This window comes from Heterodontus francisci, chromosome 2, assembly GCF_036365525.1.
Source record: "Heterodontus francisci isolate sHetFra1 chromosome 2, sHetFra1.hap1, whole genome shotgun sequence".
NCBI classification, from domain to species: domain Eukaryota; kingdom Metazoa; phylum Chordata; class Chondrichthyes; order Heterodontiformes; family Heterodontidae; genus Heterodontus; species Heterodontus francisci.
The window spans coordinates 93,573,072-93,591,823 of NC_090372.1; the positions used below are offsets into that span (position 1 = coordinate 93,573,072).

Consider the following 18,752-nt stretch of genomic DNA (forward strand, 5'->3'; position numbering starts at 1 on the left):
CATGTAAATACTTAAGTAGGTTGAAGAGGGGAAAGAGTGCAAAAGTTGAATTGATGAAGGAGAGAGAGGAGAGAGGCAGTATGAACCAGGAGGACTGGCTTAGAAGAGAGTGTCTCTATGAACTGGGCCTGGAGTGGATAGAGTGCTTTTGTGAGCTGGGGCACTGGAAGGGTACGATGCGTTATAGTAACTCTTGGGCAAGTGCTTCTGTTGGAAATTTAAATGCTTCCTTTTGCATTTTTTAAAATAACAATCTAATATTTGTAAAATATAATCATTTAAAATAGCCATAATGCATTGCTTTAAGTAAAAATTATTTTTTTCTAGGGTAACATACTCTTGTAAACACCAACCACCCCCCCATCCCCCTTGAAATACACCATTGATTCTGTGCCATTAACATTTGGATTTTCTCTTCAGATTTTCTTCTACTTAGGTTTAACATTCCTCCTGTACAAATACTTATTTGTGTATTACGATCATGTTTTCTTCAGTAAGTGAGTTATTGCCTGAGATTCTCAAATTCTAACCACTGACCTTTCACCCTCTAGGTAGCTGAAGTCAAATCTAGCCTTGGCAGGGGGAACGAGGGGCTCACAGTGTGTGAAAGACAAAAGACCTGGGGATGCCTGTGCACAAATCTTTGAAGGTGGCAGGCCAGGTTAATAAAGCATAGGGGACCTTGGGATTCATAAATAGAGGCATAACGTACAGAAGCCAGCAAGCTATTCCTAAAACTATATCAAACACTAGTTCAGCCCCAGCTGGAGCATTGTGTCCCCATTCTGGGCACTACACTTTGGGAAGGCTTTGTAGGGAGTGCAAAAGACGTTTTGCTGGAATAGTTCCAGGGATGAGGAATTACGGTTATGTGGGGAAACCAGAGATGCTAGGGTGTTCTCCATAGAACAGAGAGGCTTGGAGGACATTTGATGGAGGTATTTGGGATCATGAGGAGTTTAGATCGAGTGGATAATGAGAAACTGTTTCCAATGGCTGAAGGGTCAATAACTAGAGGGCACAATTTAAAGGTGATTGCCTTTAAGGAAACTTTAATACAATGACCGGCTAGTATTTGGAATGTGCTGTCTGATATGGTGGTGGACAGAGATTCACTAGAAGCCTTCAAAAGGGAACTGGATAAATACTTGAAAGAGAAAAAAATTGCAGGGATATGGGGAGTGGCAATAACTGGATTGCTCTTTCAAAGAACTGGTGCAGACTTGATGGGTTGAATAGCCTCTTTCTCTGCTGTACTATTCGATGTGACAGAATGTTGTTTGTCCTTAGTACAAATTCATTAATTACTTGCTTTCACATGTCAGCACCATTCTTAAATTGTCAGCTTTTTAAAAAGCTGTTCATCGGGTTCTACTACTTTTTCAGATTAGCATGCAATTATTATCACAGACCTTGCATTTCTGTGGAAAGATCAAGGCACGGAGATCAAGACACAACAATCTTGGAAGCACAGTTCATCCTTGTGCCAGGTCACAGTTCCTTACATGGAAACTTGGATGAAGCACATCAGGTTTGGTGGGACTGACAGTTGAAGTTAGGGTGAGGAGCAGATTTTTTAGGTTGGAGCTTGGATACCTATGGGAAGTTTGGTGTGGAGTAACTTCTTCCATTTTGAGTCATTTTACTGAGCTCTTCTAACTGCTTGCAGGCTGTTAGGGTCTGGAGCTTTCTGCTAAGCAGCTAACTGAGTGATGACATCAGCATAAATCCTATCTTTAAAAACAGTCCCCAAATTGCTGGAACATACTGTTCTTTTCACAGATTATTTAGATATAGTTATATTTTGATAAATAGCAAATGAACACTAAGATAGTAGAAACAAAATTGAAATACCATACAATAATTTATTAAAGTTTGTTTACTTTCAATTACAGCAGCAGTACAAACATATGTAATTTGGTAGAGTTGGTTCAGGTGCAGTTAGAAACTGGATTCTGACTCAGCAACACTAAATTGATAGTTATGGTAAATAAATAAATATTAAATTAAGATATAAATAGCCAAATTGGATTACTATTTCCAGTCTCATAGAACTGAACTAAAACTAATACTGCTGGTTCTGAATATAGAACAACATTGTTATCTACTATAAAAGCAGATCTGGTTCAGAACTCTTGTGAACTTGAACGTTCATACAGTGCTGTTATTACTATCATAACAAAACAGCTGTAGGGGTTAATTTCATGAATCGAATGGCTCGAATAGTACTCTCCATAAAGAGAGCAAAGTTTCTGAGAATCACATGAATTGTCACTTGCTTATCCCAGTCTTTTTTAGAAGACTGTTCTAGACTGAAAGCCTGTTCGTTGTTTTTATCTTGTTGAGCAATACGCTCACGAATCATGCTCTAGTAAAAGAAAGGAGAAAAGGATTTAGAGCGCATTTTATTTGTTATTCTGAAACAGCATTACACTAAAAATATTGGGGGATAGAATTTCCTTGAATTCTCAATCTCCTGCTGTAATTTTGATGGAAGATTGGCGGAAACTCCTGAAAAGTGGCGTAAATAGCCATTTCTCTGGGGTTTCTGCTGCTGACTGCTGAAGTAACGGCGGGAAATTGAAAGAAACCCACAGAAATTCTACCCTCATTCCTCTGAAGATTTATAGAGCTCTGATAGCTGGCCTGAACTTCTAAATTAGTAACTTACAACTAAAGAACACAAGTGAAAAGTAGAACAATGCTACAATAACAATTAAAATACATAACCTGCAGGATACACGTGAAATTCATTTGGTATAGTTTTCTTCCGTTTCAATCATACACAGCTAAACATTTCCAAAAACTATAAGAGCAATCATGAAGAGTGTATTTTTAAGCATCCAAAATTTTGTATGATTACACCTGGGCAGGTGTGTCTGACTTGAAGGAGTTTCAAATTTATCTATAAATGTTGATCAAATAAGTAACCTCCTAATAGAAAGCTGTCTAAAGAAATAGCTTGATCCATTACTTAACTGATCATCTCATTGCTGTTATGACTAGTTTATACATTACATAGAAACATAGGAATATTTAGAATTGGAAAAGACCAGCAGCTGGTCTCAATGTTAAGAAATATGTACTGTACTCTCCTCTTAAATGGCTTATTGAGTCAAAAACTATCCCAATCTCTTGCTCTTGCTAATGCTATCTGTTTCCATTGGCTTGTTGGGCAAGTTGAGCTACTCTGTGTAAAGTAGTTCAGGCGATGTATTTGAGAAGCTGGATAAACATAAGAGGGAGAAAGGAATAAAAGATTGTATTGATGGGGTTAGATGAAGAGTGGTGGAAGGAGGCTCGTGGAGCATAAACACCAACATAGACCAAATGGGCTGAATGACCAGTTTCTGTGCTGTATGCTCTATTTAAATCTAAATTGTCTGCTCACTCTTCTGCTTCTGACCTTGAACCCACGCCCTGCCTTAATCTATGTGTTCTAGACAATTGTTACCTCCAGTGGGAGCAAGTCAACCAAAATCTTTGTGCTGCTCAGCATTGCATCCACTTGCAGTTTATCATCCTCAATCCATTGACTCACAAATAACAGGTACTTTTTGTATTCCTGAAATCCCTTGACAATCTTGGACAAACATTTTTTCTGCAAGGAATATAAATTTGCAACATAATCTTAGTATTTGATATATATAAAATTATATGAAAACATTAAATTTTAGAAAGGAAGATCTTGTGTTTGTATAGTGTCTTTCATAACTTCAGCAAGCACAAATGGCTTCACTGCCAGTTAAATGTTTTTGAAGAGTAGTCACGGTCATAATGTAGGAAATGCAGCAGCCAATTTGCACACAGCAACATCCCACAAAAAGCTGAGATAAACAACCAACTAGGCTGTTCTACTGATGTTGTTTTGGGGATAAACGTTAGCCAGATCATTGGGAAAACTTCCTTACTCTTCTTCAAAAGGTGCCATGGGATATACAACATCCACCAAGAGGGCAGACAAGGCTTCAGTTAAAAATTTCCCAACAGAGTAGCATTCTCTCACTACTGCACTGCACTGTCAGCCGAGATTATGTACTCAAGTCTCTGGAGTGGAGGCTGAACCAGCAACCTTGTAACTCTGAGGTAAGACTGTTAACCACGGAGCCCAGGATGCCACCTTTAAGTTATAACACATTTATTTCTTTTTGTACAAAGACAGCATTTAATTTTATGTTTGCGATTGTGAAAATTAACCCTTCCATTAATTTTTTAAATCTAAAAGACGTATTAGTCTTGAATATTCCAGTTTATTTCAAACGGCTGTAAAACTAAGCGTCATCGTTATATTCAACACCTCCACTGTAGTAGTTGCCGATTAAAAGAATTGATCCTGCAATTACTTTTGACCTGTTACAGATAGGCATGGAGATTCCACAAGAGCTGCAATCAGCTACATGTGTCCAATGGACATTGCATCAGTTTTGGCAAGGTGAAGTTACGCTGAGTGTTCTGAGCAAATTTATTCGCATAAACCCGAATGCATAATCTCACATAAATCAATCCAATCAAGCAGTGTAATGGCATGTAATTAATTTGAAACCGGAACTGGATCAATGGGGTTTCATAGTGCTGGGTGGGGTCATATTAAAGGCAAGGAAAACAAATCTTCAGAGTGATGCTTTTTTTCTCTGTACCATAGCTATAATTGATTTTTGGACACACCTGCATGGCTTCAAGTGACTGTTTGTCAGAGGTCTTACGTACTTAACGTCAGATAAAGTGACTGAATTTAAACTAAATTAATATCACTTAAAGTACAGCAGCAGAAGAAAGAGACATGGGGCAGGCTTCAATTGACTGCTGGTCAATGCAGATTAGACCATTTACGCAGGAGTAATGTGAGCCGCATGGAAGATGTCAGGATCCCTAAGGACACATTGTACAGCGAGCTCGTTACTGGTATCAGACCCACCGACCATCCATGTCTCCGCTTTAAAGATGTCTGCAAACGTGACATGAAGTCCTGTGACATTGATCACAAGTCGTGGGAGTCAGTTGCCAGTGATCGCCAGAGCTGGCGGGCAGCCATAAAGGTGGGGCTAAAGAGTGGCGAGTCGAAGAGACTTAGCAGTTAGCAGGTAGAAAGACAGAGTGCAAGGAGAGAGCCAACTGTGTAACAGCCCCAACAACCAATTTTATCTGCAGCGCCTGTGGAAGAGTCTGTTGCTCTAGAATCGGACTTTATAGCCACTCCAGGCGCTGCTTCACAAACCACTGACCACCTCCAGGCGCTTACCCATTGTCAAGACAAGGAGGCCAAAGAAGAAGAATGTGATCATGAATACCAATACGCCCGAGAATCTGGACGTAATGTGATGAACATCCCTGAATTGGTGCAATTTTTGAAGACCCGCCATTCTCAGCTGGGGGTGCGACCAATGACAGCACCAGACAAATTGTCTTTTGAACCACCGTAAAAAATCATGGATATTCCAAGATAAAGTGATGATGGGCTCAACTCACAAGCTTAAAATTCAATAATTTTAACGGTATTTGATTCGATACCACCCAAATTAAACTGATCTCTTAGCAGAAATGACGCGGAAACTCCAGGTGACATTTTTAACACCTCAATCAATTAACAATTATGATAATGGTCATAAATATTGGAGATGATCATTTTCATTGGCGTTAACATGAAGTTAAACTAAAATTCTTTGACTAAATTATTATAAAGCAGTAATAACTTAGAGATAGCCTCTGAGGGCTATCTGTTCTTTGATTATTTCTCGCTCGGCCATTCTGTATAAATTGTTTATCATTGACTTTTACGAAAAAAAGCCCGAAAAAAAAAACTCACTGAATTGTCACAAGGTTTTTCGTAAATTTTTGCTACAACTATATTGGAAGATTGCCAGACCAGCAAAACAAATTGAGTAATTGGCTATAAAAACAAGAAATGCTGGAAATAGTCAACAGGTCTGGCAGCATCTGTGGAGAGAAAAGCAGAGTTAACGTCTCAGGTCAGTGACCTTTCTTCAGTTCTGAAGGGTCAGTGACCTGAAATGTTAACTCTGCTTCTCTCTCCACAGATGCTGCCAGACCTGCTGAGTATTTCCAGAATTTCTTGTTTTTATTTCAGATTTCCAGCATCCGCAGTATTTTGCTTTTATTTTGAGTAATCGTCTGTTTCCAGCTCTTCACCTTGTTTCTTTGGGGAGTTTTATCATCTCTGCTTAAGTTACAGCAGCAGATCAGGTCAACCCTTATAGAAATTCAGGGTTCCTGCCTTTCTTCACTTTTTGCAAATTTTCTTTCATGTATTTTAGAATAGGAATAATAGGTAGATAAATGATAAGAACAAAGTGTTATTTTCACTAGTATTACCCCACTATTTATGCAAGCCTACCATTTCACTGAAAGTAGAAAAGAGAGGAGGATATTATGCACCAATTCAGCAGAATAAATGTGGACAATCAGCTCTGGAGGCTGCTACAGGGAGATAAGATAAAAATTAGGTACATGTTTCACCTTCTGGAAACTTGTCTTGAAACATTTATCCTTCTTTCGAATCTGTGGGAGCTCCATCTTGTACATCTCCAGTGAATTCGTACCCTCGTCACACATGGAAAAATAATTGCACAACTGAAACAAAAATTGTAGTTTATTAAACTAATTTTAAAAGACCTCCTGTGGATTTGTCTTTTTCACTGAAGCGGCCATTGCTGTAACATGCAATTCCAAGGAGTAGGACTTTGAAGAAATCCCTCATGGTCCGAACCTCACTGATTGACTAGCCAGAATACTGGAATCCAGCATTGAGACCGCAAATCAATCTCCGCCAATCACTCAAAAATAACTCGTTACCCTGAGCTAAGAATTACTATTTATTGATTGAATCTTAAATGCTGGAAGAAGTGGCATTCTCTTATTCTGCGGCCTACAGCTCACCGTTGTTACTGCCAATTTTACCTTTGCCTTGGTTGTCCTCTGATGTGGGTTACTGCAGTGAGCTCTGGGCATTGCAGATCCCCAGCAGCAGGGGAAACATGACAGCTCCCACCGAGCATTTCTCTCAAACACACCTAAAGAATTTGTTCACAAGATGATGAAATTGATGCAGATGAGGAAGGCCATTCAGCCCATCCAGCCAGAAAGTCCAACCATCCAGACACCCAACTGTTACTTATTGGTGGGTTTTAACTGGACAGTCATTCTTCTCCTAATATCTGAGGTAATAAAATGTCAATAAATTGCCAAGTTTTTTTTTATTCATTCATTCACTGGATGTGAGCTTCACTGGCTAGGCCAGCATTTATTGCCCATCCCTAATTGCCCTTGAGAAGGTGGTGGTGAGCTGCCTTCTTGAACCACTGCAGTCCATGTGAGGTAGGTACACCCACAGTGCTGTTAGGAAGGGAGTTCCAGGATTTTGACCCAGCGACAGTGAAGGAACGGTGATATAGTTCCAAGTCAGGATGGTGTGCGACTTGGATGGGAACTTGCAGGTGGTGGTGTTCCCATGTATCTGCTGCTCTTGTCCTTCGAGGTGGTAGCAGTCGCGGGTTTGGAAGGTGCTGTCTAAGGAGCCTTGGTGCGTTGCTGCAGTGCATCTTGTAGATGGTACATACTGCTGCCACTGTGCGTCGGTGATGGAGGGAGTGAATGTTTGAGGATGGTGTGCCAATCAAGCGGGCTGCTTTGTCCTGGATGGTGTCGAGCTTCTTGTGTTGTTGGAGCTGCACCCATCCAGGCAAGTGGAGAGTATTCCATCACACTCCTGTATGGTGGACAGGCTTTGGGGAGTCAGGAGATAAGTTACTCGCCTCAGGATTCCTAGCCTCTGACCTGCTCTTGTAGCCACGGTATTTATATGGCTACTCCAGTTCAGTTTCTGGTCAATGGTAACCCTCAGGATGTTGATAGTGGGGGATTCAGCAATGCTAATGCCATTGAATGTCAAGGGGAGATGGTTAGATTCTCTCTTGTTGAAGATGGTCATTGCCTGGCACTTATGTGGCACAAATGTTACTTGCCACTTATCAGCCCAAGCCTGGATATTGTCCAGGTCTTGCTGCATTTCTACACGGACTGCTTCAGAATGAGGAGTCATGAATGGTGCTGAACATTGTGAAATCATCAGCAAACATCCCCACTTCTGACCTTATGATTGAAGGAAGGTCATTGATGAAGCAGCTGAAGATGGTTGGGCCTAGGACACTACCCTGAGGAACTTCTGCAGTGATGTCCTGGAGCTCAGATGATTGACCTCCAACAACCACAACCTTTGCACTAGGGATGACTCTGCCCAGCAGAGAGTTTTCCCCCTGATTCCCATTGACTCCAGTTTTGCTAGGTCTACTTGATACTATACTCGGTCAAATGCTGCCTTGATATCAAGGGCAGGCACTCTCACCTCATCTCTTGAATTCAGCTCTTTTGTCAATGTTTGAACCAAGGCTGTAATGAGGTCAGGAGCTGAGTGGCCCTGGTGGAACCCAAACTGGGCATCACTGAGCAGGTTATTGCCAAGCAAGTGCTGCTTGATGGCACTGTTGATGACACCTTCCATCACTTTGCTGATGATTGAGATAGACTGATGGGGTGGTAATTGGCTGGGTTGGACATGTCCTGCTTTTTGTGTACAGGACGTATCTGGGCAATTTTCCACATTGCCGGGTAGATGCCAATGTTCTAGCTATACTGGAACAGCTTGGCTGGGGGTACAGCCAGTTCGGGAGCACATGTCTTCAGTACTATTGCCGGGATATTGTCAGGGCCCATAGCCTGATCTGATCCGTTGATTATGGGATCAATAGCTCTGTCTATTGCATGCTGCTTATGCAGTTTGGCATGCAAGTAGTCCTGGGTTGTAGCTTCACCAGGTTGACACCTCATGTTGAGGTATGCCTGGTGCTGTTTCTGGCATGCCCTCCTGCACTCTTCATTGAACCAGAGTAGGTCTCCTGGCTTGATGGTAATGGTAGAGTGGGGGATATGCCGGGCCATGAAGATTCCCCACCCAGAGTACATTTTGTGCCCTTGCCACCCTCTGTTTCCTCCAAGTGGTGCTCAACATGGAGGAGTACTGACTCATCAGCTGAGGGAGAGCGGTAGGTGATAATCAGTAGGAGGTTACCTTGCCCATGTTTGATCTGATGCCATGAGACGTTATGGGTTCCAGAGTCGATGTTGAGGACTCCCAAGGCAACTCCTTCCCTACTGTATACCACTGTCCCACCACCTGTGCTGGGTCTGTCCAGCCGGTGGGACAGGACATACCCGGGGATAGTGATTGCAGTGTCTGGGACATTGTCTATAAGGTATGATTCCGTGAGTATGACTATGTCAGGCTGTTGCTTGACTAGTCTGTGGGACAGCTCTCCCAACTTTGGCACGAGCCCCCAGATGTTAGTAAGGAGGATTTTGCAGGGTCGACACAGCTGGGTTTGCCGTTGTCGTTTCCGGTGCCTAGGTCGATGCCGGGTGGTCCGTCAGGTTTCATTCCTTTTTATTGACTTTGTAGCGGTTAGTTACAACTGAGTGGCTTGCTAGGCCATTTCAGAGGGCATGTAAGAGTTAACCACATTGCTGTGGGTCTGGAGTCACATGCAGGCCAGACCAGGTAAGGACAGCAGATTTCCTTCCCTAAAGGACATTAGTGAACCAGATGGGTTTTTACAACAGTCGACAATGGTTTCATGGCCTTTAGACTAGCTTTAAATTCCAGATTTATTAATTAAATTCAAATTCCACCTTCTGCTGTGGTGAGATTCAAACCCATGTCTCCAGATCAATACCCTGGGTCTCTGGTCCAGTGATAATACCACTACACCACGTAAAGTAATATGAAGTCTACCCTTTTTCTTCTACAGAGTCATTCGCAGCTTATTACTAAAGTTCATTTCATTTGTAAATTTTGTCCGGACTCACCTGGCGTTTGCGCTGTTCGGTGGCAATATTCTGGATAAACAGAGCCAAGGGTTCAAGATTCACTTCGGTGGGTGTTTCAGTCATTGCGTAAAAGTCCTCAGACTCTCCCGAAGATTCAGGGAGCTGGGTGACGGCAGCTGGAGACATCAAGGCGGCTGTCACCCACAGTGACAACAGTAGGACAGGCTGGCAGAGATCTGGAAGAGAAAGACAAGAAGGGCTGTCAGGAGCGGTTTCCTCCAGAGACAAGGAGTAGCGACAGAGCTCAGAGAGGAGAGTTCGTACTAACAGTGCGGCGAGGGCATGTTGAGGGTCGCAGGCTCGGTCAACCGGATTGTCTGTGTGGAGCTGTCTTGGGGCCGAGTGCTGAGACCTTTGTTGGTACTTGGGCATCACTGCTGCCTATTTATTGTCCAGGTTCAGTCACTGGCTTTCCCAATGGAAACCCCTACAATATCTCCCCTGTCATCCACAAGGCTATACGTAAAGATACTAATAAAGTTAAAATATAGATCAACTTTCTCAAGCGCAAGCAATCCTCCGATCAGATTTTTCAGCTTTTCTCGAGATAATAAAGGGAATTACCAAAGGAGAGGATTCCCCATATCATAGCGAAAGTGCAAAGCTCTTTAAAGTTTTTTCAATCACTTACTGTAATAGGATTGTGCTTTTCTCCCTAAAATCTATGTCTTTCAGCAATTTAAAGAGAGTGAGTTATTTATCAAATTCTTTAACACAAGTGAATACATACTTGCACGTATATCACAATTGAATGTGTATAGATCTTACCCAAGCTTTTATGATTCCCAAACTGGATTTATTCAATACCCTCATTGCCTGCTTCCCATTTTCCATACACTTACTCTTGTCCAAAACTTTAAAAATTCTGCCACATTATCCCTTCCCACACACAGCCCCCCTTCATGTGTAAGATGGTTGAATGCTAAATGCCATAAAATATGAAGAAATATTGTACCCAACATTTCAGAATGTGGGTCCTGAAATCCCACAGGCTCAATTACAACACTTGTGCACCCATTGATCTTCTCCAGCCATTATTTACTGGATCAGTTCATTTTAATATCCATTGGTGGTTCTCCATTCTCTTGTATAACAGGTGCTTAGAAATGAGAGTGCACACTTGAAAAAGCCAATGTTAGCTGAAGATTGGAGCAGCAGGCTGGGCTAGCAGCAGCTATGTAATGGGGTGGTGTTGGTGCTTGGATCAGTCAATTTACTATCAGATGGTGCTACTGGACAGTTCATGTGTGATTTTATGCCACTTTTAAAGAATGTTTTCTAGCAGCAAATGTGACCGAGGCTGTCAAAGAATAGTTGAGGGCATTGCATGGAACAGGAAAGAAGGGTACAATGGTTTAAAGACCTACCAATTCTGCTGGATGCGATTCACTCAAACAAAGCAAGAAAAAGAGAAAGAATGCTGAATCTTCATAAAAGGAAATCACAAAAAAGTGTGTATTGAGCTCTTTTGTGGTCCTCTGATCTCAACATTTCTGGAGCTACTGGAATGCTCAGTCACACCCTTATCTCCACCTTTGATGCCCTTATTCCCATTAGAACCATTACTTACTCTCACTGTCGTCATTCCCCCTGGTATGACCCCCATCTCACATTCCTTAAGTCCAAGGGGCACAGACTTGAACATTTATGGTGAACAACTGATTTATACATTCAATGCCAGATTTGCTGCACCTCAAAGCATTTTCCACTCCTCACTGGATACAGGTGTGGTGCCGGAGTATTGGAGAATTGCTAACATTATACCTCTGTTTAAAAAGGGAGTGAGGGATAGACTGAATAATTGCAGCAGTCAGTCTAACCTCAGTAGTGGGCAAATTATTGGAATCTATTCTGAGACAGGATAAACTGTCACTTAGAAAGGCACAGATTAATCAAGGATAGTCAGCATGGATTTGTTAAGGGAAGATCTTGTCTGACCAACTTGATCAAATTTTTTGAAGTAGTAACAAGGAAGATAGATGAGGGTAATGCAGTTGATGTGGACTACTTGGATTTTAGCAAGGCTTTTGACAAGGTCCATGTGGCAGACTGGTTCAAAAAATAAAATCCCATGGGATCCAGGGAAATGCAGCAAGGTGAATACAAAATTGACTCAGCTGTAGGAAACGAAGGGTAATTGTTGACAGGTGTTTTTGTGACTGGAGGGCTAATTCCAGTGACCTTCTGTAGGGCTCAGTACTGGGTCTCCTGCTTTTTGTGGTATATATTAATGTTTTGGATGCACGTGTGGGGGGCAGGATCAAGAGGTTTGCGGATGACAAAGATTGTCTTTGTGATAGATAGTAAGGAGGATAGCTGTAGGCTGCAGGAAGATATTGATGGCCTGGTCAGATGGGCAGAAAAGTGGCAAGTGGAATTCAACCCGGAGAAGTGTGACGTGATGCATTTGGGGAGGTCAAACAAGACAAAGGAATGAATGATTAATGGGAAAATATTGAGAGGTGTAGAGGAAGTGAGGGACGTTGGAGTGAATGTCCACAGATCCCTGCAGGTAGCAGGTCAGGTCAATAAGGTGGTTAAGTAGGCATATGGAATCCTTTCCTTTATTAGCCAAGGTACAGAATATAAGAGCAGGGAGGTTATGCTGGAACTGTATAAACCATTGGTTAGGCCACAGATTGAGTACTGTGTGCAGTTCTGGTGCAGAGGGGATTTACGAGGATGTTGCCGGACTGGAAAAATGGACCTATGAGGAAAGATTGGATAAGCTGGGGTTGTCTCCTTGGAACAGAACAGGCTGAAAGGAGATTTGATTGAAATGTACAAAATTATGAGGGGCCTGGATAGAGTGGAGGTGAAGGGTCTGTTCAACTTAGTCGAGAGGTCAGTGACTAGGGGGCATAGATTTAAAATGATTGGTAAAAGAATGAAAGGGGAAATGAGGAAAAGATTTTTCACCCAGAGAGTGGTGGAGGTCTGGAACTCACTGCCTGAAAGTTTAGTTGAGGCAGAAGCCCTCAATTCATTCAAAAGGAGTCTGGATATGCACCTCAAATTCCGTAATCTGCAGGGTGACAGACCAAATGCTGGAAGGTGGGATTAGAATAGGTGGAATGTTTTTCAGCTGGTACAGACATGATGGGCCAAGTGGCCTCTTTCTGTGCCATAAAGTATGATTATATGATTAGTGGATCCTACTCTTCTCTGCCAAAGCTATTTACTATTTCAGTATCATCTTGGAATGCAAAGATAATCCTAACTTCACTTGTCCACAACAGTCTTCTTAAAAGCCGTCTCCTCTGCTCCCTCCACCCTCATCTCCAACAGCAAATGCTCAAGGAACTCATTGACTTCCTTGTCACTAAGGTGGTAGCATAGTAGTAATGTTACTTACTTAGTAATCCAGGGGTTGAGACTATTGCTCTGGCAACACAAGTTCAAATTCATAGCAGCTGGGGGAATTTAAATTTAGTCTCATTAATAATGATCATGAACCTGCTGGATCATCATAAAAGCCCAACTAGTTTACTAAAGATGTTCAGGGGAGGAAATCTGCCATTCTTACCCGGTGGTTGACTCTTGACTGCCCTCTGAAATGGTGTAATAAACCACTCAGTAGTATCATGATCACCTGTTCTAATATATCTTTATGCAGTTTGGTGTCAAAATATTTTTTTGATAATCACTCCTGTGAAGCATCTTGGGATGTTTTCCTATGTTAATGCTGCTATATAAATGCAACTCGTTCTTGTTGTGGAGGAAAGTAGCAAAACTCCAGACTAGTATCACAAGGTGATCTGACAAAGGAAGCAAGTTTATACACTGGTCACTCTCCCTTTGTTTCTTGGGCACACTGGGCAGCAACACATCCTTCACCCTCAAAAGCTGTACAACTAACCTTTCATACTACATACTGGTTAATGGTGGGTGATAACCCAGGATCTTATGGTAGGTATCACCATATCCCCTAACAGTTACTTGTGCGCAGAACCTTAATCTCTCTCTTCACTACAACCAGCAGGTCTATTATAACAGCTGTTTGATGCCACCTGGGAGACATCACCCAATTGCTAGCCTTCATTTAATTTACTCAGTCTTGCTATAGGCAAATGTTGGACACAAAGGCTATAAGATGCAAGGGGCGAGAGCAGGTAATCCCAACTATAAGTAGATTATCTTTACAATGAACCACCTGTAGAACTGCTAAGGAGGCACTTTGCTTTTGCTGTGGGAAATGAGCTTAGTACTGGTTTCAAATTAGTAGATGCACATCTAGGCATAACAATTCTTTTAAACAGCTAATAGCTGGAGTCTTCCACAATCGTCCCCTTGATCCCATGAGGATATAAATCACCCATCTTTAGTTTATACCCTCCTTATTAAGCTTTCCTTAAATGTATCTATGCTATTTGCCTCAACTACTCCACATTCTCACCCATTCTGACTCCTCCCAATGGTAATTGCTGTTACCCCTTCCAATTCCTACTTTCTTGCCAGGAGGTCAGAATTGACCCCTAGAGGTTTTCAGCTAAAGGTGAGCTGCTGCCTCTTTTAGCATAAATTTCGGGTTTCTGTGCACATTGGGAATTGTGTTCAATGGGAGGGAGATCAGAAACTGCCTGAGATGTCAAATTGTATACAAGGTTTACTGTCAGTTCCCAATGTTGTACTACACAACCTCATATACCACAATGTATAATAAATTCATGCAGTATCTGATACATCCCATTGTACTGTTACAGACTATGGTAGAGGTGGTGAGGATTCAGGAAGTCATGACCTTCCGCCCACCTCAATCATTGACTTCCTCCATGTGGCTAGATGTGGAATTTCTATGTTACATTTTCTGACATTAGATAGGTTAAAATTGCTTTCAGCTAGTTAGATATTTAAAGGAAACCCTTTATTTAAGGGCATCTTTAAATGAATCAAGTAGAAAGGGGCCAATTTTGGCTTGCTGTGGTAATCATTCTGTCTACCCAACTACAGCAATGAGACAATGAGTGGGCCTTATTAGCATGCGGTTAGTGAGCCGTGACTGCTGAACAGGGAGGGTGGGAAATTTTCCAGCTTTTATGCTGAACTGGCTGACAGGATGCAACAGGGGAGGGGGAAGAGATCCCGGTCAGGATTGCGCAGGGAATGACAGTAGACTGCAATACTTTCAGCATCAAAGAGAAGCACTTCTGCTCCTCCTGGCCCCACAGAAGTAAAAGAGCATTTAGTTTGACTGTCTTTGAAATGGTGTACAGCAGTCTCTTTGAGGACTGCTGGCTAGTGTAGTCCATGTCCGGGACCAGTGGGCCCAGTACACAACACATACCCCACCATTGGTACATGAAAATCATGTTGTGGTCCTACAATGAGCACAGAATCCCGCAGAGAAGGTCAGAGCCAGAGGAAAAGAGAGTTGGTGATGACAATGGAGAGGTAGTTGGTGCAGAGTTTAGGGTAGGTGGAGGTTAGAGATCAGCACGATTATGGCATTGGAAAGATTTAAACATAAGAATGGAAATTTTGAATTTGAAGTATGGGGGTCCATGTGCCAGAATGGGCCAACGATGACAAGGTTGATTGGTGAGTGATACTTGGTGCAAGGTCGAATATGGGCAGCACTGTTTTGGATAAGCTCAAGTGTATGGGAGGTTGGGAATTCTACCAGGAGTGCACTAGAGTAATTGACTCCCAAATTCATTAGCGTCTGAAACTGGGCATGATTCAGGTGGTGCAGAGATGGAACACTGGAGCATAAAGTCCCGAAGACCATACTAAATTCTTTACCAGTCTCTTCATTATAATCTAGGCAAGCTGTGGGCACCAATCAGGCAGCCCGAAGCCACTTGCCTATCGTGGCCGTACCAATTTCATCTTACATTGAGGCCCTTCAAATAATTCCAGGGGAAAGGCGAGGGCAGGCGGATAGTGGCATACAGTTGTTTTGTGAAGCCAGGAGGAGCTACACTCCTGTAAGTTTTGGGGATTTTCTTGAGCAGCTAAGGAACACTGGTTAAGCTGCTCAAGACCTAGAAATGCGAGTCAGAGCTTGTGCAGCAGAAGCTCCAACTACGGCAAACCAATTTAGTAATCCTGGTCTGAAACAAGCGCAGAAATCTCAGTTCAGCGTTGAAATGAAGTTTGTGCTCAATTCAGGCTGTATGATCCCAATAACAATTTTAGGGGTTGCTTACATATGTTATTTCCAGAGAATCAAGAAGGTATGTTCTTTTAGATTCTATCAATTGAAAGATGACTCTACAATGTTGGTAATTTTGCTTTACCCATACCATCATCCTGTGGTATCCCCGAGTGACAGTGCAAATTAGAGATGCTATACCATCATGGCTGTTAAGAACAGGGTTGAAACTGTTCTAAATCATCTCACATGGGGTAATTTTCAATTCCACTGCCCATTTCTTGCTTGAAAAACCGGCAGCAGGCAGTTGGAAATTGGTGGTGGGGGGTGGTGGGGGGGTGGCTGGGGTTTGCAGTTTTGGCTGACCCATTGTTGTCCAAGATCCACTTAATGCAATTTTCAGTTGAGCTGTAAATGGTCGAGCAACATGCCTGCCTGTTTCTGGTGGGAAGCTGCTTTAATGTATAATTCGGAGTCTTTCACTAGTTGGACACTGATTTAGTGAGATACCTGGCAGATTTTTGCTTGCATAAGTAGGTAATGTTTACCCACGCACTTGTAGTGATGCAGAGTATTCCAGATAGATGTCCCTCTCGCTCTCCCCCACCCCTCTCCCCCCACCCCTCTCCCTCACCTCCCTCACCCCCCCCACCCCCTCCTACCCCCTCACCCCCCCACCCCCTCCTACCCCCTCACCCCCCCCCACCCCCTCACCCCTCTCTTCCAGCACTTCTTGTTTTATTTCATTCTCTTTCCTGTTCTGTGAAAATGTTTTGTTGCCCATTTCCTTACATCGATCAAGTGCTTTAGAGCTTTTATCACCTTAAACTTGCTGTATAAATGCAAATGTCTTTTTTTTTTAAAGAAAACCGGCTTGTGTCTGCATTTTAATTGTGCTGAGCTCTTTAATAGTATAGATATGGGCAGAGCTGTCCCTGAAATAGCCAGTGTTCTGTATTTCTGGTGCACTGTTGGAGATGGGCAAATTTCCACCCATCCCAGAATATGGGGTATTTAAAGGCAGTCCACAATTAAGGCATGTTACGACCAAGTGAGAAAGGTGTCCAGGGTTCCCTCTCAGCCTTCACCTGGTCTTTCCGTAACAGAGTTTAATTTTAAACACACCGTGTTTTTAGCTCCCCCTTGGTGAATCCTTGTTCACCACTTTCCAATTATAAGTCAAAGAAACTAGCCAAACTGGTGTTCTTAGGTTTAAAGAGAAAAGGTTGAACTTTATTAAACTTAAACTCTAATTCCGTTAAGGCCTACAGATACACGATGCTAGCATGCACACACGTTCAGATAGAGACAGAAAAGAGCAGAAGAAATAAAGTGGAAAAGTTTGAGGCAATATCTGAAGATGGTTTTGGTTACTGTTCTTCGAGCTCGCTGTAAAGTCCTTGATTGTAGGTAGATCTTGCTTTTCGTTGGGGCCCAGTATTCTTCTTAAACCTTGTTCGACGTAGGAGACTTTTCTCTCTTGAAGTTCATGTGTCCTTAGTGGATCCAGAGGCTGGTGAGAAAGATGGGAGCAGACAGGAGAGGTCTTCTCACTTCAGGAGAAAACAATCTTTGAGTTCAAAAACTCTGGCTAGATCAAAAAACCCTGGACCAGTTAGTCATGTGACCAATTGGTTTAAGCAGTCCTGGCTTTTGTGGATTGTATCACCTTAGCAGTCTCTGGAATGCTGTTCCTTACACCTTCGATGTCTGGTGATCAAAATCCATTGTGGTTTGAATGTGTCAGGGAATGGTCCTTTTGTCTCCACAAGCACGGTCGGTTAGTATGCAAATGTTTTTCAGCTAAGTGTCTGGCAGCCCTTGTAACAGGCCTTCTCTTCCCAGCAAGTTTAAAATCAATGTTCATATGACAAAATTAATATGCCTGATTCTTGGCAGGTGGAGGTCTGCATGACAGGCATCATGAAAATGGTTCCGGCCTCCTGATGCTGGCCTATTTTGAGTGGCAGAATGGTCCACGTAGTATTCATAGAGACAGTGGAGAGGAGCTTTTTCATTCCACCAGCCTAAACTGGAATTGAGCCCACAAGTGAAAGGGCAAAATTTAATCCAATACAGACTTCCTCTGTGGCATCTTTAGATATGTCACTGAATGCATGATGTTTTTTCATAGGATATGGGAAGTGCATTCCACAGCTAAAATGATTTCCATAAGCTTTAAAAAAAAGATGCACCATTTTCATTAAAGCAAAAATAGTTATTGGAAAATGACAGCCTAAGCATAAGCTCCAACATGTAATTTCCATGTGCAAGATTCAACTGAAATTGTTTTTACAAGAAAGTGATTATATCTTTGCTCTAGTGATAACATTTAGATGAAATGGTGACAATTTTATGAATGACTTGTTGAGACGAAAGGAGCAAAGCTTGCACCCCTTGCTTAAAACATCCTGTTGTGTCATCATTCAGCAGTTAATTTTATGTAATCAGCTCCATCTGGCACTTAAGGAACTTGTGGTTAGCTCTAATGAAACAGAATTAAGGAACTGTGTCAAAGATCTCAACTTCGTATAGATTCATCAAATCTAAAAGGAAATATATTAGCCGGGATGAGTTTCAACCACAAGTTTCATTAGATTACTTATTCAACATATTTTAGCATTAGCACTATCAATAAATTCTGTTTGGCAAATATTTGAAATGCTTTTCAATATGCACGAGTTTCTGGTATACTTGCTCATCAAAGTGCAGAACATTATTACTGGAAATGGAATGTATTCCTTCCATTCAGTAATCAGTC

The 18,752-nt window shown here is 42.2% G+C and overlaps 1 protein-coding gene across 1 annotated transcript; it reads right to left on the minus strand.

Annotated features, from left to right (window-relative positions):
- Positions 1–2,173: 2,173 nt before the first annotated feature.
- Positions 2,174–4,282, minus strand: LOC137380666 (interleukin-6-like). The gene is made up of 3 exons (XM_068052857.1): positions 4,262–4,282; positions 3,455–3,601; positions 2,174–2,368 (listed from the first exon to the last, which is right to left on the minus strand). The coding sequence occupies exons 1-3, from the start codon at positions 4,280–4,282 to the stop codon at positions 2,174–2,176; spliced, it is 363 nt and encodes a 120-aa protein (XP_067908958.1).
- Between the last annotated feature and the right edge of the window lie 14,470 nt (positions 4,283–18,752).

Coding starts and splice junctions, on each gene's coding strand:
- LOC137380666 (XM_068052857.1), bottom strand. CDS start 4,282: ATGACGCTTAGTTTTACAGCC. Junction 3,602..4,261: donor TGACGCTTAGTTTTACAGCC/GTTTGAAATAAA, acceptor TATTCCTTGCAG/AAAAAATGTTTGTCCAAGAT. Junction 2,369..3,454: donor TTGACTTGCTCCCACTGGAG/GTAACAATTGTC, acceptor TTCTTTTACTAG/AGCATGATTCGTGAGCGTAT.